Here is a 22,402-nt window from a genome sequence, read left to right as displayed (position 1 = left end):
AACACTCTTTTGACTTTAGACACTTCCGCTGGCAACAAAAATCCCCAGACATGAACATTATTGAACATATCTGGGATGCCTTGCAATGTGCTGTTCAGAAGAAATCTCCACCCACTCTTACTCCTACGGATTTATGGACAGCCCTGCAGGATTCATGGTGTCAATGACCTCCAGCACTACTTCAGACATTAGTAGAGTCCATGCCACACCATGTTACGACACTTCTGCGGGCTCACACGGCCCGACATGATATTAAGCAGGTGTACCAGTTTTTTTGGCTCTTCAGTGTATAAATTCCAAACATTTTGTGTAGATTCGAAATTCCAATTTAATACAGGGTGGGCAAAAAGTTCGTAGAAACTTTAAAAATTCATAAAAATAACTTAAATAAAGTACGGTTTGCAGGGTTAGCATCGCTAGGTCACTGGAATTTTTGTTTAAGACGCAGGGGGCGAACCCTAAAAAAACAGCCAATAGGTGGCGCTGATGTGCACAAGTCAAAGAAAAGGTAAACAAATAACGAACAGAATGCCTCAAAATCATTTATTAAAGCAGTATGTGTTTCACACGACCACCACTACCACAGGGGATAACACATTGCAGGCAAGTCACAAATCCAGCAACAGCAGAGTGCAGCAGGTCTGGATGTATACATGACACCTCTCGGCAGATCGCATCTTTCAGTTCTGACACATTGGATGGACTGGATAGATATTTTTTCTTTGACTTGTGTACGTCAATGCCACCTATCGGCTGTTTTTTTTTTGTCTTAAAAAATTTCCATGACCTAGCGATGCTGACCATGCAAACCTTTTTTTATTTCGGTTATTTTTCATGTTTTTATGAATTTTTAACGTTTCTACAGACTTTTTGCCCACCCTGTACTACTACTCAACCACAAATGCAGATTGTATGCATTCCTCCGCAGAATTGGTACATGCCAGAATGAGTCTTCTGAGTGTATGCGTGACCCCTAATGTGTTCATGTTGTCAGAGTTGTGCTTGTTTAATTTTCTCACTAGTGCTGCTTACAATCAAACTTAAACATAATACAACTTCAAATAACATACGTACACTGCATTGCTTCCTTGAACATCACGTATTCGTCTACAATAGTGTCTTCCTCATCTATGGGTGTGGTAAAGCTCTCAAGAGCTGTTTCCTCAGCCCCATCATCATCCTCGTCGTCGTCATCCTCGTCATCTTCATCATCATCGATTTGTATACTGGAAGATGTGACTGTAAATGGAGATTTCTTTTTGATACTTCTCTCAAGACTTCTCAGGTAATCAGCATCATCATTAATTTCATCTTCATCACTTGCTAAATCGTCTGAAAGTAAATGCACTGTTAACACTATTTGAAATTGAATATTTAAATACAAAAAAAAACTAGTGTCAGCGAGCACGACATGAATAAAATATTTCATTCAGGTCATTTGGTTTTTCCTATTTCTATCAAAATCTTATAGTGAAGAACAGCTTGTAATTTTTCTGCCCTCAAGGTTTGATTGAATACCAGCAGTAGCTTACAGTTCTAAACAGTAATCAACAGAGGGTGAAACTTCTCCAAGACTGCCATTCAGTGTTAAAAAAGGTGGTCATTTGAGAAAGGTGACACACCGCCCCAAATGGAGGTTGTAGTACCATGGCAGACTGGAAAAAAATATTTTGGAAGGGGAGGATGTAACAATGTTCAATGTTTATAATTTCAAATTATAAAAAAAATTCTGATTAAACCAAAGGTAAAGAAAACATTTTTTTTTCCATTTATTCATTTCATAAAATTCAATACAAACTGATATCTTCTGAATGTATTCAGTAATTCTCAGTAAACATTGCTTTTCTTGACATGCCAGCCTCCATCATTTAAAAATTTAGTGTCTCCCTAATTTTGCAGCATGCTGGGAATTTGCAGATGCAAGGGAATGCAGCACATATATAATTTTACACTGCTTGAAAATCTCTTATTTTCTAAACAAATATTCTCTAAACCAACCAACTGTTTTAATTTTGCAGTGCAGTGCAGTTTTGATCTCATTTTTATCGTGAAGGGGTGAGAGAGTAATAGAAATGCCATCGATAAAAACAGATGTCAATGATAGAGAGAAATGTCGATAAAATTCATACCATGATCATATTCACCATCATCTTCCTCCTCCTCATCTGATTCTTCTGCTTCTTCCTGCGCTTTATCTACAAAGAAATAGTGTCTTAGCAGTCAATTTGGTGCAAATATTTTATAATATTTGTAATAATTCATTGAGAAAAAGGGAAATTAGACAAATGAGTTTGGGAGACCAATTTTTTGTAAAACAATTTTTTTAAACAATTGATACATGCACGGAAAATTGAATAAATCGTTTGGGCTATGATTTGATTGAAAAAAAAATAGATTTTGCATCAAAAAAAATATATACATGTTAGTTTTAAATAAGATAAAGTTGCAATGACATATACATTGGTATTATACACAGAAGAATTAACATATATTTAGCTTAACTAAATCAAATTCATCTGGTGAGAAAAACTGAGTTAAGTAGTTTATCAAAAAGTTGATGAACAACAGAGAAAAGTTGGGTTCAAAAGCTGTTGTTAGTTTCAGTTATGTGTTAGTTTCGCCAGCACAATATAATAGCATCAACATAAATGTTTATGGTCCTGTAAATGTCAGAATATCTGAACATCAGTGTATCAAAACATCTTCACAAGTCAATAAATTACAAAACCTCCCCCACTAACTCAAAAAATGAAAATATCACTAGAAGATCAACAAATGCTGCTGTTGGAGAATTGAGAGAGAAACGAGATTAAAAAATGACCTTTCACACTGGAGAAAATAAAAAACTTCCCATATCAGAACAGACAGTTTTCCATAAAAGTCTTGCCATGGTAATTTCATTTCATTCATTTTCTTCTTTTCACTAGTGTAGATTTCTAAGAACTCCATCAGAAAATGTTTTTGTCGTAGATGTTTCAAAATTTGACCTTTCTCTCCCCCCCCCCCACAAAAAATGTAACATCAAGTTTTAAATGAAAATAAAAAATTTCAAAACAATATGTAGTTTTTAAGATAATCTATAGTAGTGAAAACCATGTCAAAATGATTTTACTCAGGCAATGAACAAATGACAGAAATGTTCAGTGTTAGAAAACATGAATTTTTTACAAATCAACTTTCTTATGTACAGTCATGGGTTAGATTCCAGGTAAAGACAACTGAACTTTTTTCCCAAGTTTACGTCAGCATAATATCCAGAAAATGTTTTGATTTGATGTACCTGATAATTAACTAAAGTCATCCCTCCTTATTTGGGGGGTTACAATCTGGGGGGGGGGGGGGGGGGGTGAAGTGAACGTGAATATATATGGAAAATCTACAAGTAACCAAAACCCAAACCCTAAAATTGTTGTTCTTTAGGCATACCATTTTTACAGTATCTACTTTGCGTGGAAGAAGCAGAAGTGGTTGGGGGGGGGGGGGGGAGTGAGTGATTTAAGGCAATGTTTTCTGGAAACAACATAAGCTTAAGACAACATAATGTCTTTTAGCTATTTATTCTGAATTCCAGTTATTTTGTTAGAGTATTATACTTTGCAGATTTAAACTTATGAAGCCTTTTATTATGTTGCTCATAATGAACTTGACTTCTAATTCGCAATCTTCACAGGGTATGGTTTCAGTATGAGAATCCAGGGGTCTGTCCAGCCGGAATTTGGGTCCGGAAAACGGACCCTTCACAAAATTCTGGGGCTAAAAAACGGACCCTTCACAAAATTCCGGGGCTAAAAAACGGACCCTTCACAAAATTCCGGGGCTAAAAAACGGACCCTTCACAAAATTTGAAGGATAATAAACGGATCCATCACAAAATTCCAGAAAACGAACCCTTCATGAAAATTACGTCGTAAAAAACGAACTTTTTCGACTGCTGTGCGACAAAATTCTTATCAGTTATGACCAAAGCCGCTTGTAAGTTACTCTCTTAATGCAGCTTTGGTTATGACCCTAGTCGTAATAGAAAGCCGTTGATCTTTTTTTTTAAGCATGCATTGTTGGCCCAACACCACCACCCCCTCCCCCATAGATGAGTAATCTTATCTATAGAAGTTGTTGGTTGGATACCGGAAAACATGACCTTGAAAAGGCGATCGGAGAAAGAGCGTGACCTTGAGAGGGCTTTCCTTGTTTCTAGGCTTCTTGTTAGGACATCCCGCTGGTTGACCACGGATTGACCGCGTCCGATATTTTATCGCACAACCTATGCCATTATACAAACGCTTTAGTCCCGCACTTCTCCTCAAATGGTCTTTGAATCACAACCTCTTGTTAGTCGTAAAATCGGCGTAGTTGATGCTTATTGTAGAATTGGATTTTTTGTGCACGTTTTTTTTCCTGTATTGCGCTTTCATTTTTGAAAATTTAATATGAAACGTGGTCGACCACCAACAGGTGGAAATTCAAGGAATAGTGATTACTACATTAAAAAAATACGGCCAACTGACGTTCGGGGATGCAGCTCCATAACATCGTTTTTTAAACGAGGATCTGAAAACGTCACCAAAAAGACGTCAGATACAGATAATTCCAATTGTGCTAACCCGGAAAAAATTACTGAAACATTGCTTCCTTCATCGGTTTCGAACCACGCTGTCGAAACCTTGGAAACGGCGCGATACATTGCCGATTCGTTGGAAGCGGCGGAAGAGATCACCGATTTATCGGAAGCGCTGAAAGACATTTCGGATTCTTCGAAAGACATTGCCGATTCGTCGGAAGCGGCGGAAGAGATGACCGATTTATCGGAAGTGGCGGAAGACAATTCCGTTTCTTCGAAAGACATTACCGATTCGTCGAAAGCGGTGGAAGACATTGCTGATTCATCGGAAGCGCTGAACGATGCTACGAATTCGTCGGTAGAGCCGGATTTTAAGAAAATTTCATCTACAGAAGCTAGAAAAATGGGTCCAAAAGTAGCGAATTTGTTGAACATCGCACGTTTTGAGAAGCTTCACAGTTGGCTATGTTACAGCATTTCTGCATCTGGCTTTCTTTGCAAAATATGTTCTACATTTTTTGATAAGGGACCCTGGATTGACCAAGGTGTGCAATTTGGTGATCACCCAACACGATGTGTCAACAAGCATATATATAGCCAGAAACACAAACAAGCTGTGAGTGCATCAAAAACTGCATCCAAAAACCCCTTGTATTTGTTTACAGAAAAAACTGAAATTGCTGTGCAGAAGACTAAGGAAAAAAATGTGAAGGTTTTAACAAAATATATAAATATTTTGTACTTCATGATAAAAAAAAATGGGCAGTCTCCGATAATTTTTCTTCTGTAGTTAAGTTCATTGGTGAGGATCTTGGTGACAAAGAAATAGAATGCTATCTTGCTGCATGCGGCAAGAATGCCACCTATCTATCAAATGTGTCAGTAGACAATCTTACAGAGGCAATATCTTTGTATTTAGAGAGGAAAACTTTGACGTCTTTGCAAGTAGCCACTTCCTTTACATTGATAGCTGATGAGGCAACTGACGAAGCACAAAGAACACAGTTGGGTTTAATAGTGCGTTACAAGATAGCTGGAAGTCCGCTCAGAGAAGAGTTCCTCAGTCTTGTGAACCTAACTGCGACAAATGCAGAATCTGTTACATCTGCCATTGAGAAGTTGTTTATAGCAAAAGCAATTCCAATCACTAACTTGTTGTTTTTAGCTTTGGATGGAACTAATGTGATGAGTGGAGAAATATCAGGTGTACAAAGACGTATACGACACTTAGCACCTCATTCTATTTATGTCAACTGCAGAAATCATCGACTAGCTTTAGTTTTTGTACATTTGATAAAAAAATATCCCATTCTACAGGCTGTGGATGCCGTTCTCATAAGCTTATGGAAGCTTTTTCACTACAGCCCAAAGAAACAGCAAGTGTTTTTAGATATTCAGCAAAATGTGTATGGTGTAGATGTTTTGAAAATGTTGAGTGTTTCGGTTACGCGGTGGTTATCTCATGGACTTGCATGCCAACGAGTGATTGATAGGTTCCAACAGTTGACTGAAACGCTCAATAATCTTTTCTCAAAGACTCAGGAGCCTGAATTGAAGGGGATTAGAGAGCAACTTCTGAATACAGATGTTCTCCTATGTATTCTGTTCTTGGCTGACTTCCTCAAAGTTATAAACAGATTTAGCTTGTGGCTTCAGGGCTCTACAATCATGTTTAGCTCTATTAATGCAAAGGTTCTAGTTGTTTGTCAGGAAATTGAAGTGCTTGCAAATGATTTACATACAGGGGAAAACTTCAAGCAGTGTAAAGATCTGTTGTGCTTCTCCCAAGAATGCACTGAACTTAGTAGGAAAAAACGAAGCAAGAAAAAGTATGGAATGAGTGCAGACACCATAATCCAGGAATTTAAGGAAAACTTTGTTCAAAATTTTATTTATGATTTTCAGGAAGAAATGTCGGCTGCATTTGGTGTGAAAAACAAAATATTAAATTCCTTTGATATATTTCACACAATGAATTTAGATTTAAAGACAGTGGAGACTACGGAAGAATGCCTGGATATATTATTGTCATTTTATGGTGGAGAGCAGCAAAATGAATTTCAGGGGACTGTGAAAATATCGGAACCCATACTTAATGCATCTGAAGGTATGATGGAAAAGAATGGGTTTGATAAAGAGATATCTCTTGCAAAATTGTATTTTGAGACACAAAAGAATAATGAAGCAAGTGCATTTCTCAGAGAAGACAAGAAATGTGAGGCCAAAAAAACTCTGGAAAAAATTTTTTCTCCAAATGATGTTTTGACAATTCTGGAGAATGATGCAAGCATCTGGACTGCTTATCCTAATTTAATGAAGTTATTATCATTATGCACTATCATACCTTCATCAACAGCATCTGTCGAGAGACTTTTTTCTCAAATGAACCTTGCGTGCACCGATTTAAGATCAAAATTGTCACTAACCACTCTCGACAGACATCTTCGGATCATACTCAATGGACCCGACAAGCTTACAGATATTGAATGCCTTTCAATCATTGATATTTTCAAATCGACTGGAAATAGACGTATAAGGATATGATTGTTGGTACGTTTTTATATTTTTCTGAAGATTTAGCAATTCTCACTTTTTAACTTGAAACTCAATTTGATTTCAAATTAACGTAAAATAAAGTAATGCAAAGACTACGACACACAGATTGTTTTTTTTTTTTTTGTTTTTTTTTGTATAAAGTAATAAATAGGTAAATGAGGTTGCTGTTTAATTAGTATTACTTTCACTGCTATTTTGAACGTTTTCACAAAAATAAGGTACATTTTCACAAAAACAGGACCCTGTGCAAAAAGTCTGGACAGACCCCTGGAATCAGTCAGCTCGATTTATCCCTGCTCTGTCGATTTCTGAACTATTTATTAATTCTACAATTTCTCTAAATCAGTGAACACTTCTCTATTAACAATCCAGAAAGTGTTTCGTAGTCTCAGCTTTTTTTATTGTTCATACAAAATACTGGAAGATGCAATATTTTTTTCATCAATACCCTACGGATTTACGAATTAACCGTTTAAAGGCTGAACTATGAACAAAATCACTTATTGTTTTCAAATTTGGAATTCGCTGTCCTTTTGCATGCCTAAACATAATCAATTTTGAAATTTGAAGAAAAATTTTTTTTTTCACAATTGGCACTTGTAAAAGTGGAAACTGGTATCGCCTATATTCTCATGATTTTTTTATTTCTGGAGTACAGTTATCACACAGATTTTTTTATTTTCTACTACAAATTGAAATTCGAAACACTGATTTTTTTAACATAAAAATGTGCAGAAAATTAAAATTTTTTTCTAATGTCCATAATAAAAGAAGGAAATCTTTAATGGACCAGTTGGTCACACTGGTACCATTTAGTGCTTTTCTGCAAACTGCACTCCATCCTTGCGTCGCAGACACAATATAATGACCATCAGATAACATGGCATTTTTCAGTTGACAACATGGACCTGGATGAATAATTAATCCCTCCTTCTTTTGTTGAAGGTTCATTGTTACTTGTCTTTGGGATTCCAAATGGAAAATAAGATCCACTTCTCGCAACTCTGAATGAATTTTCCAATGTGCTATAATGTTGGAATCCAGAGCTACGGTTTTGATCGGATTCTAGGAAGAATTTTTTTTTATCCCATGCAATGGTTTTTTTCCTGGATAGCTCAGTATTGTCTTACCTAATGCCCTACATCTTTTGAAGAATGCGTTTTGGGAGTTTCTAATTCCCATCCTCGTTATTGCAAAACATATCCAGCATTCCATATACATCAGTTGGAACTGCTGTCACTAGATAATTTTCAACAATAACACCTTCATCCATAATGTTCCCATTTCCATTAGCAAGTAATTGGCATATATTAGCAAGTAATAGGCATATATTAGCAAGTAATAGGCATATATTAGCAAGTAATTGGCATATATTAGCAAGTAATTGGCATATATCTGCAAGTTATAAATATCCTACTAGTTATGTATATCTAAAAGTTTTCAAATATCCTACAGCTTCTTTTAATGACTATCTACGATTATCGATCAGGGTTTGATTAGTCTGAGGTTATGTGTATGAGAAAAAACATGTATTTCTAAGAATGCAAGAATAAAAAAATTATTCAACCAATATAAATATAAACAAAAAAAAAAAAATTCACCCCAAAAAAGCATATTCCTCTGTCATATTACCCATAATTTGCCCCCACACACATGCCAAATGATGACAACACCCTGGGGTTCGAATGGGAAAGTCGAAGCAGCACACTGCACATTAGATATTGCTAGAATCCTGCTCTCCTGAAAGGCCAATATGTTTCATAAATAGAACATGCATATTTGAATGCACGTAGCTTGTTCACGTGTAACAGTACAAAAAAAATAATTGATTTACTTTGATATATTAAATGGTAGAAACTCAATAATTTTCAATTTACTTCAAAATTGAAATTTTGGCAAATTTTAATCAAAATGGGAAAAAATGCCCAAAAAATTTCAAATTTAAAAATACTGTCAAAAAAGTTTTTATTAACCTGAAGTTTTCGAATTTATTTCAAAAAATACTCTGAACTCTTCTCTATACACGATAAAAAACAAATGTTTGAATCAATTTTTATCTGATATTTTTGTAAATAAGAACTATGTTCTATTTATGGAATATTGGCCTTTAAATGGTTAACCAGTCATCTGGGCAATTAATTTCTTTTTCCCTTTCTTAAAAGTTTGAAGCTAATAAAATATATTTTCCTAATTAAAATTTATGACTACATTGAAACTGGCCACATTTTTTACTGTTTGTGAATCAAAAACAAAAATTCTAATTGAAAAAATTACTAATTGGGTTTAAAAAATTGAAATAATTAGACAATCTTCACGACAGCATATGCCGTCTTAACCAAATGGCTGGTTAAATAATGATGCCTATAGTCTGCAAGTTATGCAATACATAACTTGCGTATCTTTTTATTGCATCCACAGAAAAATTAAATTTTTTACATGAGATATAAGTGGATCCAGGGCTATATAATACAACAACGGCTTATTAAATCTTAAGTTCTTATTTCTTGATATATTTGACTGTAGACTCATCGATGGCATAATAATGGAAAACCACAGCAATTTTGTCAATATTTCAAATTTTCCTTACAAGTTTTTCACTTTTAGAAATATTTAAACATCAGTCTTGTATAAATATTTTCATTAGCACCAGAAAAACTTTTAAGAGGTATTTTTTAAATGTTTATTTAACATGTTCAACTTATATTTTGTTCCGATATGAAAATTATTACACCTCAACCATGTTTTTTTTAAAAAAAACTGGTGGCAAATATGAAATCTGCAAACACAGAGAACTGACTGCACATAAAATTAAATCAATTCATCAACTTCAACATAAAAAAAACAATATATTTTCAATATTTAAAAAGCAGATAATTTCTTGATTGGAAAATAACCATTAACTACAAAGTATATCATGAGAATTTTGAAAACTTACATGCATATGCTCGTTTAAGACCTTCAAATAGGAGGAGCACTGAGGGAACAACTTTTTGAACAATATCATTGTTGATTTTTGGTCTAAAAGCTGGCGTTGTAATTAATGTACATAACCCAAGCACACATATTTTACGATCGTGTAACCTGAAAACAATTTTAAATCAAAATAAAATAGATTAAATTTTTTAAAGTTAATTCTGATTGCATATATATTGGATCTCACATTTATAACATTTTCCCGCTTAATATGACTCATTTTCGTGGTTCCACCTCTTACTGCATAGATGCCAATCGCCAGACTTGAAAAATCTAACTTATCAGTGATGAAATATTTCGCATGGAAGAAAGCATGTCATGCAAATAAAAGAGGAAACTGGGGATTGCTTAGGGTGACAATATAAATGGCTTTCATCAAGATGTTCCCGTATTTATCGCCATTACGTCTTTTTTAAAAGTAATAATTGACAACTTTGCTCACTTTTGACATCATATTTGGTGGTAATTATAGATCCTCCAGACTCATAATCTTAATTTCCCCTATTTTTCCTGAGATAATGTGGTATGCAAAGAATTGCAGTTAAAAGTTTCTTTCAGAATTTTTCACTTGAGAACAAGGATTTTTAAGGATTTTTTTTATAAAGATACGAAAAATCCGAAGAATTTGGTTTCTGACTGGAAGTCTTCAATGAAGGTGAAAAATCAGAAGCATTGGCACCAATGTTACTAATGCACATCAAGATTTCCCATTTTAAGAGTTTTTCTGCTTACAATGCTTTTTAATGACAGTTTTTTTTTCGAAAATGTTATAAGCAGGATCCACTGCATACAAAGTTTTTTAAACACAATATACTTGACAAAAGAAAAAATATAAATACACTGCTCAAAACAATTAGGGGAGCACATGGTTTTAACAAAATTACGCAAAGGTGTATACCGATAAGTAACATAAAATGAATCATCCATAATTTAAAGCCTAGCAGGAAACGGAAGAAGAAAACTTCATATGCAAGTCAAAGTTCATGACGTCAAAAACCAGAAAAAGGAGATAAGGGCAGAAATCGGGATGTTGCAGAAACGTCTGTTTTACTGCCGTAACTGTGAAATTCGATTGCGCAGTATTTTTTTTTGAGAAGGTGACTTGAGGATGTCTCAACAACGTGATTTACCGGAATCCATGGCATGGCGTGTTATAGGCAGACTGGAATCCGGGCAAACACAACGTAGTGTCGCGGACGCTGTTGGAGTCACCAGAAGTGTTGTTGCAAGGCTGTGAAATAACCCCGCATTCGTTCGTGAAAGGTCACAATACAGACGAGCTGGTTGGATGGTATGGGGTGGAATCAGCATAGGCAGACGTACGGACCTGCATATCATTCGGAATGGCACTTTGACGGCCCGAAGGTATGCAGACGAGATACTGCGACCTCATGTCATCCCTTACGTTGCAGCCATTGGAGATTCCTTTGTTTTCCAGGATGATAATGTCCGACCGCATAGAGCTCATCTGGTGGAGAACATGCTTGAAGCTGAAACAATACAGCGTGCTCTCCTGACCTGACGCATTGCTGCGCGACCAAGGCCGCCTGTTACTGTCCGAGACTTGCAGATTGCACTTCTTGAGGAGTGGAACAGTATTCCCCAAAGTCTGATCGATAACCTCATCGCATCCATGGCAAACAGGTGTGCGGCAGTCTTAGCTGTTCGAGGAGACCACACGCCCTATTAAAACTCATGCATCATGTCTAAACATGACTTTTTTTATCGTTTACATGTAACCAAATTGTTGCCCTAAATCATCTTTTCATGTTTTTTCCATATTTTCAATAAATTAAAGCTTAATTCTAAATTTTTTTAAGTCTTTTTTCTGTATTGCGCATTGATACGCGTGTACTATCCATTGTATGCCAATACGTGGCTGTCTCGCACGGTTTTCTTCACTTTTTTGCTTGCTCCCCTAATCGTTTTGAGCAGTGTAGTTTAAAAAAGTCCTCACCCAAGAAAGCAGTCAGTATCATTAATCCACTGCTGTATGAAATGTGATGTTATGGACACAGAAGTATTAGGAATTTGAATTTCTTCGAGTGTTTTCATGACCAGATTAGGATTTGTATACAATGCTGCGATAACGACCTATAACGGCAGAAATATATGAAAATTAGAACATTAAAAGTGGGATTAGAAATTGTTTTCAACTAAATGCTACCCAATGTACAGGGGGTCCAGGTAAAAGGTATCCAAAAGTAATGGCTTACACTGAGAAAAACATGCGAGAGCCGTGGCATCGATTGGGAACTGCTCAAAGTTTTTCATCCAAGGTAGCATATGCTCACTGTCTATAGCTACTTTTCACAGCAGTCACGTGCTGACAGCCAATCAGCATTTAAATGCCACAATGTCAGCATCAGTGTATGGTTTGAATTCAACACTGGAACAATGGATGTTGTCATTTTGATCACAAAGCTACTTTAACAAGCAATTACATCCAAACGGTTTATTTCAGGTTGTTGAAATTTCATGACTTTTCTATCTTGTTAAGACTTTTGAATTTCCAAAATACAAATATTGCAGGTTTCTTAGTTTAGTGGTAAAATGAAGTTCTACCTAGAACGGTTGCAGTCATTTTGACTAATACTGAGATATTTAACTAATATCGTACCTGTCAACTTTGGAGAGAGGAAATTAAGGAGGTTTTTGCTTGGATCCAACTTCCGTACAAAAATAAATATAAAAGGGATTTTTAAAAACCAGGAATTTTTCATTAATAAAAGTGCAATTGTAAACATTTTTTCCCTTAAACACTTGATGTCTTGCTGATTAGCACCAAGTCGCCAATGATTGAGAACCAGTATCTCAAATCAAATCACGCTAACAGAAAGAATCACAAATGGACATAAAAAGAGACACAAAGACCTAACAGGACATACAGTCAAAGCTACTATAAGTCATCTCACCAATTTCAGATGTCGAAAGGTAGAATTAACACTCGTGGTTTGGCGAATTTCGTTTTCCCCCTTGAAAATGAAATATTTTTATTTGTGATTTGACGCAATGGCAACAATTTATATTACACTTGTGATGTCATCTCAGGGTTAAAAACCAAGTCTTTTTTTAAGTATATTCATTGAGAATAATTTCTCTCCCAAAAGTAACAATTTTTTTTTTTTTGTAATCATGGTTGACATTTGAAGAGGAATTTTAAGAATTTTTCATAGGAGTCCGGGAGATGGAGTAGAAATCCGGGAGACTTGGCAGCTATGTGATATGATTGCAAAATGTGCAGAAATGAAGTTTTATGCAAATATTAATATCAAGGAAACAGATGCTCCACCATAGTGTTCGCTTTTTTTCAGAACCTATTTTGTACCATTCAAAGGTAGTTTTTTGAAAAAACTTGTTATAGTATGTTATTTGATTCATCTAGCACATATTTGTATGGGTCTTTATGCTTTTACTGCATTGCTGTTACAGCGTCACACGATGAAAAGAATTTTCACGATTTTACTCATGGACAGAGCTTCAGTGCAGCGGCAGAGACAATTAGCATTTTTTTGTTTCTTTGCACTATAAATTAACTGTAGAGGGGCTCCAGGGGCCCCACCAAAGACCTTAGCTTAGGGGTCCTGCTCAATGTGATGTGGGGGAACCTTTATTTTAACATATGCTTTTCCGAGGATGATGTCACTCTCTGCTACCCATATATGAAGGCTTTTAACAGCTGGCTGATGCGAAGATATATTTAAGAAAGAGAAAATTCAACTGCTCTTGCTGGGAATCGAACCCACATCCTTTCACTTTCTGGATGAATGACCTAGACTACTAGACTAGAGACTACGAAGGCACCAAATATCTCAATCTTTCCTTGGAGCTCGTGTGCACTGAACGGTGCTGTACATGGATGGTCGGACCAACTCAGGCCAAAGCTCACAATTGCTGACAATGCCACCAGTGGCAACTTATTCAAGGATGATGTCACTCTCCACTATCCATACATAAAGGTTTTTTAATAGCAGGCTGATGTTAAGATATATTTAGGAAAGAGAATTCATTTAGCAGTTTTCAGCAATTGTGAGGTCTGGCCTGAGTAAGGTCCAACTGTCCATGTACAGTCCTGTTCAGTACATACGAACTCCTAGGAAAGATTGAGATGCCTTTGTAGTTTAGTGGTCTAGGGTGTTCACCCGGAAAGTGAAAGGATGTAGGTTGGATTTTCAGTGAGGGCAGTTGAAGAGAGTGCATCATCCTCGGATAAGTCGCCATCTGGTGGCAGTGTCAGCAATTGTGAGCTTTGGCCTGAGTTAAGTCTGGCCATTTGTGTACGGTCCTCTTCAGTGCACATGAGCTCCAAAAAAAGATTGAGATATTTGATTACTTTTGTAGTCTAGTTCACCAGGAAAGTGAAAGGACATGGGTTCGATTCCCACAAGGGCAGTTGAATTTTCTCTTTCCTAAATATATATTCACGTCAGCCAGCTGTTAAAAACCTTTGTATCATGCTTTTGACTGAGCAAAAAATAATTCTACAGTTGGTAAGCAGCGAAAACCTGGGTGTGGACTATCATGCACACTCGAAACTGAAACCGTGGACAAAGGAAACTTTTGCCAGAAATTATGAAATTTTATTGCTCTACAAATCAGTGACATTTTCAGCAAAATATATTCATTCAGTGCACAATGCGATCGGCATCGAAAAGATGCATATATTTGACATTGCTAAGGATTTGGCAGCTATTCATGGTTTTCTCTTCACATATTTTTCAAGCATATTATACTTTAAACATTGTCAGTGGACTGCCAAATGAAAAGGAAGCCAAGAATAACAAGGGATCAAAGAATCACGATCATTGTACTGAAACAAAATACATAAATTTAGTCTTTGATAACAAGCTATTTTGTAAGAAATTCCAAAAAAAAAAAAAATTACCTAAACAAGGGTTTATTGCAAAAATTGAGTTAAAGAGACTGAATAGATACTGTTTTAAAAAGTTTGTTAAGAAAAGTTGTTTATATTGATTTTTTTTCCAAAAGCAGTGAAAATGAACACTACCATCATTCTAGGTTGTTCGAAATTTGTCATTATAGTATTAAACTAGAAATGTTGAATGTTGTGTATGAACTGAGTGAAATATGGAGTCTCCCACATCGGTAGCAACATTTTTTTTCAACAGCAGTTGATTATATAGAACCCCAAATGTTACTTAACACTTTGCAAAAGATCAAATACCATTTGGACTATGTTGGAGTTACAAACAGTGCTCACATTATCTATTATCAACCTGCAAACCCACTGAGCAGTTGCCCTCTTTGATGCAACTAAATTTTATAACTAATCATGATTGCTTCTCTAATTATAAGTCATTATTTTTGGATACCTTTAGTTCAAATACCTTGCATATTAAAATGAACATTTACAGGTTGGAATTTTCAAAAGCTGAGAATACTTAAAGCTGAGAAGAAATAAATACCTGAAGACACATTGTTCTTAGTTCAGATGTCTTCACTTCTTTTGTTAACCTTTCCAATCCTAATTTTACGAATTCTGGTATACACTGTAACATACAGACATCAGGATTTAAAGTCTCTTTAAAATGAAAAAGTAATTCACAGTCATATACTGCAAGAAATGAAACAAATAACAAATTATGAGATAGTTCAATAACAGTGGAAACCTGACTGACCAGAGTAAGTGGTGGGGGAAAGGGACCAAGTACAATTTTAAAAAAACAGTTGAAACCACTGGGAATAAAAAAAGTAACAAAATAACAGTAATCACAAAATCATTGGAATAAAAAATATATTTTACCTGTATTAAATGAATGCTCAGAGCATGTCCTCATGTCAAACAATCACAATTCAAGTTAATGGAAAGCAAAAATATACACAGAACTTTTCATGGACAAGGAAAGCATTTCTTGCCTACCATTTATCACTTTCTCCCCACAATTTTATCCCCCTAAATTCAAACAGTTAATGTTCACTAACAAACCAAGTATGATCCTAGTCATGGGGAGGGAAACCTATATGCCTGCTTTTTCCAGCAGAGGTAGATGCTATCATTATAAAGAAATAGAGGCCAACCAGATGGCCACACGCATATAGAAATGTCCTCCACTTGTCAATACAAGATTCATCGAAAGACTGGTTATTTGTGAAGATGAAGATTACAAGGAAGAAAATTCATCTTCACAAATAACCAGTCTTTCGATGAATCTTGTATTGACAAGTGGAAAGGACATTTCTATATGCAAAACAGAAGAAGTCCAGGACAGATGCTTCAATGACAGCATTGTCTTCTATCATGAAATTATGAGTCTTATGCAATGCTGCTGCATTTCTACAAAAAAAACACTTTCAAATTTATCATTTTTCTAGGTACAAACTTATACATATAAACATTTTTTTTTTTAATCTGAACAAACTTATTACTATGCATGGTATGACCAATATAGTTAAATATCATTTCATGCTTTATACCCCATTGGTGTACATTATAGTTTCCCAATGTTTTTTGTCCCATCACTCCCTTCTTCAGAAAATTTTTTCTCCTATCACCACCCCCCCTCCCCCTGCAATGCAATCCAACCCATAAGATCTTGTGTTATACCCATAGCTTCTACTGCCCCCTGGAACATTCCATCATCCCCCCCCCCCCAGGGGACATTCATGCCAATGTTGGGAATCACTGGTGTACATCAAGGTTCGACAAATACCAGGTGCCAGGTCATGACTGGAAAATTTGTATTGTTACCTAAAATTTTCTATATGCAACTGCTAAAATAAAATTCAAGAGTAAAACAAAATTTTTAGATTTCACTACAGCACATCAGAGATGCCACTGGACTCTAATTTACCAGGGTCGCTTATGCATATGTCCCCCCCCCCCCTCATAATTCACTGGTATCTCTGAATTTTCTTTTCCAGCATGCCCCAGTTCTTTGATCACCTACATATATTTCTTCGTTGAGACTGAGTGGTGGGTCATGTTCTGCATAAGAGAAGAAGGTATCTATGAATCAAGGTTCATTTACTTTCATTGTCTACTAGTACGAAAAACTTGCAAAGCAGCTCATTAGCACTGAGAATTCAACATATGGAATTCCGCTCATGTAATAAATCTAAAACAAATATACAGCTGATCCTGCTTATAACGTTTCTCCCATTTAGAATGTTTTTCCACTTAGTACAACTTATTTTCATGGTCCTAACAATAAGGAATTCTCATTGAGATTTCCTGTTTAAAGTGTTTTCCTATTTATAACATTTTTTATGACAGTTTTTGGAAAGATGTTATAAGCAGGATCCACTTTAACAGTTGAAGGCACAAATTTATATATTTACTAATAATCAATGTATAAATTCCCTTACGATTGATTTTACATTTCGTTAAAGATATCTTAGCATTTTCAATATCTTCTGATCAAATTTAAAGCAAATCAAATTCTCTCTCTCCTCTCTCTCAGACACTTATCTTCTCATTTCCTATTCATACTTTGGTTATCCTGGTAAAATGATTTTATTTTCCTTCCCTGATGGTCCACCATTCTGATCTGTCGCCATTTAACTGCCACATATTTTAACACCTGAATATGGGAGCTATGTCAGATTTGTGTTGGAGAAACTTAAAAGTGTGCTTGCACGTGTGTGTGCCCAGCATTTGGCATATTCTGTAGGTGGTGCCATCTATCTAGCAATGCAAATAGATACTTTCCTCAAACGGGGCAAGTACACATTTTGGCACACCCATGTAATGTAGAAAAAGCAGTTATAAAGGGTGAATTTGGTGCCCCCCCCCTCTAGTCCAGAGCCCAGAACACTAGGCCCGCCTGCCCCTCCCAGTTAGGGCCCTGCATCTATTCTCCAAACTGGTAATGCGTGCATTTGAAGTTCAATGTATGCATATTTGTGTTGTAGGTCTGTGCAATCGCTGTGGCAACCAGAAGTTTTTTTCAAAGGAATAGCCAACTCAAAATCTGAACTCTTTAGAAAATCACATTTTTAGTCGATTACCATTATGCAATCGCAAGTTCCAAACACGGATTTTCACCAAAAGCAAAATTTCTGGGAGGTTATAAGGGGCATCTTCCTTCATCGTGGATGTGATAGTAGTGATGGATAATCTTGGGTATACGAACTCTCGAAAAAGTAGTTGTTATATTTTTATAACTCCAAAACATATAAAGCTGCTGACGAAAAAAGCTCCAGTGGTATCGAATATCATGTGGTGTATAATCAATCTGTTATTGCGTTTGCAGCATGATTGTTAATTGAATACAATAATTTATACAGAGATATCAGCAGCCAAGACCACTCCCGATAAATGCTAAGTAAAAAAAGTTGCGTCGTTCCCAGTTTGCTTAAATGTGGTCATCAAGATACTTTTTGGTGGCTACTTGGCAGAAGTGATGTTTTCAACTAAATACGTAGTTCTGCAAACTACGGCTGCCCTCTATAGGTGTTTTTCCCAACGGAGACCATAGCCATTGATATTACATCATGAAAGCTGAGGGAACATCTAGAAAAATTTCGTTCCAAAAGAAACAAAAATTTTCTTCCAAATAAAATTTTCTGCTAAAATCCAGACAGCCGGAGAAAGGGCAAAAAATCTGGAGTCTCCGGCCTAAATCCAGAGAAAGTTGGCACAGGTCTGAATATATATAGTGTGTGCATACACAAGCAAAACCTAAAACGAATTCATTTCCAAAGATTAAAGAATCACGAGAACTTACTTGGTCGATCTGACCTTTACATTGCAGAAGCATTACTTCTAATAATTTTGCTGCATGACATTCCGCATCTTCACCTGACTCGCTATTCAAAACCTGGGTATAATTAAAAACAAAATCTGAACTATTACAGTAAAATGCAAAACAAAACCAACACAGTGTAAAATAAATATAATAAAGGTATTTTTGAAAGGAAAAAATTATGGCATTATAAAAACAAATGGTTCAGATGAACTTAAAAAATAGGGGAGAGGCTACATCTAAAATGTAGAGTAAATTGTGACCAAACAAGGACATGAAGTTAAAACAAGTCAAAAACAGTGAAGATAGAAGCAATGGTTAATGGGCACAAAGGTCCTAAAACTAATTCCATAATGGCGAATAAAACCATACCATAATATAATACTCTTAATTACAGTAAAACCCCCACTCTAACTGGTAACCACTCTTTTACAGCCAAATTATTTAATTTCCAAGAAAAACCCCTCTATTTGGAAGGGTTCATAAACACCATTTTTTTCATTGCCAGAATCCCTGTACAGTCACGTTCTTTGTGTTGATATTCTCCATCCCATAATTCCCCACAAATTTCCTGTAACAAGCCATGGCTTCAAGATTTAATTTTCAACTCCTGTGGCTCATTCAATAACTTTTTTTTCCTGAGTTGGTTCATAAAAATTCTTTGTTCAAAATCCATCAATTTTATATGTGCCAATTTTTATTTCGCCTTAAAAAATGTTTTTATGCCAGGATACTGCCTAATGTCTTATCAGTACCATAAACTACTTCTACTTTACAGCACACTAACTCCAGTCATATATCCCCATACTGCAATTTCCAACCAGTGGAGTTGGGTGGGAAATGAAAACCCTGTGCATCGGTGATCGTCCCAGGCTCGGTAGGTAAAGAACTTGCTTCTGACATTCTATACTGGGATTCAAACCCATGGACCTTGATGGCAACCTTTATAGTGGCAGACGAGCATCTTACCGCTGTGCCACTCGGGTGCTAGTACCATTAATTGGGGTGACTTGGGTACATACTCTAATTTCTTATTTTAGATGACGCCATAGTCACTGTAAATGAAATGGAGTTGATTCAAAGTCTAGCCACCAAAATGAGCCTCCACAATTAAAAATGGTGCCAAAATTTCTCAATTATTAAGCTCTCTCTCAACACTGCTAATTTTATCATAACCCATGTTGTATCGTAAAAGCATTGCAAAACTTTGTTTACTGTACTTAGTGGTTGCAGCTTATAGTTTTGATAAAAGAGTGATTTGCTAAATATATGTATTGTTTTAACAGTAGATAATCTATTTAAATCAGTTCTTTAAATATTGGTTGTTTTACATAGTTCATACTCCTTGGAAGTAAAAAATTCAAGGACTATTCAAACACTTTTCCAGACAAAATTTTAAAACTCAAGGACATTTATATCGCAGTTAATAAAAATCATGATTCTTTTTTAAAATGAAATTGGATTTTCTTAATTTATATTTAACATTTACTCATTTTTAATTTAGAGTTTGAAATGCTAATTTATTAAAGATACATAACTTTTTAAAAGAATATTATTGTTCTTTCTCATTTCGTGTATTTGTATAAAAGAATGCACAATACTAGTTTACATACAGTTATGTTATCAAAACTAGGTTTATTTCATTAGTTTCAATAGGAAATCCTCCCATTTCAAGGGTATTTTTTATGTTTGTCTTGTGGGTGTCTGCAAAACAAGGGGTATTATACATACATGCAAATTGCATTAACATTAAGGAATTATGATTGTCTTATTTCAGTCAAATAAAAATGTCGAAAATTCAGTTTTAATAGTGAAATTTCAAACAATTCATGTTTCACTTACGAGTTGAATGGTATTACTCATCCGGATGCAACTAAGGCCACCGATTTGGGAATTCCCATTGACAAGTGGCTTAGGTTTTCTGAGCATTGTTCAGCGGTGGTCAAAAAAGCAAATAGAATGCTTAGTTTCATTCTTAAAAAAGGGTCTTTTAGCATTCTCCTAAAGTTATTTTTCCGTTTTTCTTTGGAGACCATACTTACAGAGAGAGACACTTGGTTGAGTGGGTGAAAAAGAGCTTCACGTGCCCTTGTGGGCACACAAGGCTTGAGCTGTGAAGAAAGACTTGGTTGTGTAAAAATGTTTATATTGGAAGAGCGCAAGTTTTGGGAGGATATGATTGAAGTGTTAAAAATTTTCAATGGGGGTGGATTCGATGGACCACGGGTGATTAATACACCATCACTCAACATTTTCAACAAGGGGCACCACTATAATTTAGTAAGGGACAATTCCAGGTTGTGGCATCGCAGAGAGTTTTTCTCGAATAGGGTTGTTAATAAATGTAATAGCTTACCTCCGGGGGCATGAATTCTAACACAATTAACACGTTCAAGAAAAAGTATGATAAACATAGTGGGATACATTGAGAAGCTATCCATACTTAGATTTAGACAACCATTATATGTGTGTTACATAGTATCAATTAGTTTTTTCTTCTCGTAATATATGCTTTATATTGAACTACTGATTTTAGTAATATATGAAATTTCATATTTTTTATGGGCATCTTTTTTCAGCCATGTCGTTAGGCAATTTGTCTGTTGTGGTCTTTGTATTAGTTATTAACTAAGTTTTTAATTCAGTAACTATTATATAAAATAGTTAAATAAACTAATTAGCTAAGAGTCTTGTTCTACTATTGAGGATATACACGCACAAGAACCATAATTCTGAAAGTAAATTATGATGTGTGAAAAGAATCTACTTATATTAACAAAATTACATTGTCAAACTCGAATACACTAGTCTCTTGTTCTACTAGTTACTACTTGTAATTTTTTTTTAAAAAAGGAAAGAAAAATCTTAAATATGTTGGATAAGTAAATATAAATAGGATAAAAACATGAAAAATTATTAATTCTGTAACAACCTAGATAGAAATATAAAAAGTAATTTTTATGTTCACCTTGCTCTTTGTCACATTCTCACATATTATTTTGTTGAATAAGCAATTCAACTAAAATACAGAAACTAGACACCCGTCTGGAAATTTAAAAGAAAAGTCCAACAAACACTCAAAGCACAGAGATTATAGTAGGCATAACTATTTTCCCTGAATGTTTTTTATTTCTGAGCTGTTCCATAGCCAACAAAATATGGACAGCAAAAAAAAGAAAAAAACCAGTTTAGCATCTCTCCACCTGCATATCTACCTACCTCCTCCATCAGACTTGGGGAGGGGGGGGGGGGGAGAAACAGGTTTGCTGAAGGTCATTGGTATGCATAGAAAGAGATCCATCCTGCATCTCAATCATTCCAAGAAAATCAGAACTTTTATTCGCATTCTCACCTTAATTACATTTTATAAAATAATGCATAGGATAAAAAAATTCTCCTTGAATTAGTACAAAATATTTTTCAAAAATGTAAAAAAACATTTTACATTTCTTTCACGTTGCGATTTTTGAATGCAACTAATTTAATAGGCAATTAATATAATGGATTTTCTTTCTATTAGTCCAATATGTTTGGCTGGAAAATAATTAAAACCTTAGTAAGTTCAGTGTGTTTGGAATTTTATATATATATTGACTAAAAAAAAAAAGAA

General features: G+C 35.3%; 1 protein-coding gene across 1 annotated transcript in view; it reads right to left on the bottom strand.

The window, feature by feature from the left end:
• msk (importin-7 msk) overlaps nt 1-22,402 on the bottom strand; it is a 66,175-nt gene that overhangs the window by 9,406 nt on the left and 34,367 nt on the right. The window contains exons 16-21 of the mRNA XM_089251014.1: nt 18,775-18,867; nt 15,514-15,597; nt 12,045-12,181; nt 10,050-10,195; nt 2,130-2,195; nt 1,075-1,332 (exon numbers count right to left, since the gene is read on the bottom strand). Coding sequence (XP_089107140.1) covers nt 1,075-1,332; nt 2,130-2,195; nt 10,050-10,195; nt 12,045-12,181; nt 15,514-15,597; nt 18,775-18,867 — 784 coding nt within the window. The remainder of the gene's footprint in view (nt 1-1,074; nt 1,333-2,129; nt 2,196-10,049; nt 10,196-12,044; nt 12,182-15,513; nt 15,598-18,774; nt 18,868-22,402) is intronic.

This window comes from Pholcus phalangioides, unplaced genomic scaffold (assembly GCF_987345545.1).
Source record: "Pholcus phalangioides strain wild (caught in Gottingen) unplaced genomic scaffold, Ppha-v1.0 ptg000024l_1, whole genome shotgun sequence".
Taxonomy (NCBI): domain Eukaryota; kingdom Metazoa; phylum Arthropoda; class Arachnida; order Araneae; family Pholcidae; genus Pholcus; species Pholcus phalangioides.
Note: the sequence above shows the minus strand (reverse complement) of the source record. Positions and strands in the feature narration are given on the sequence as shown.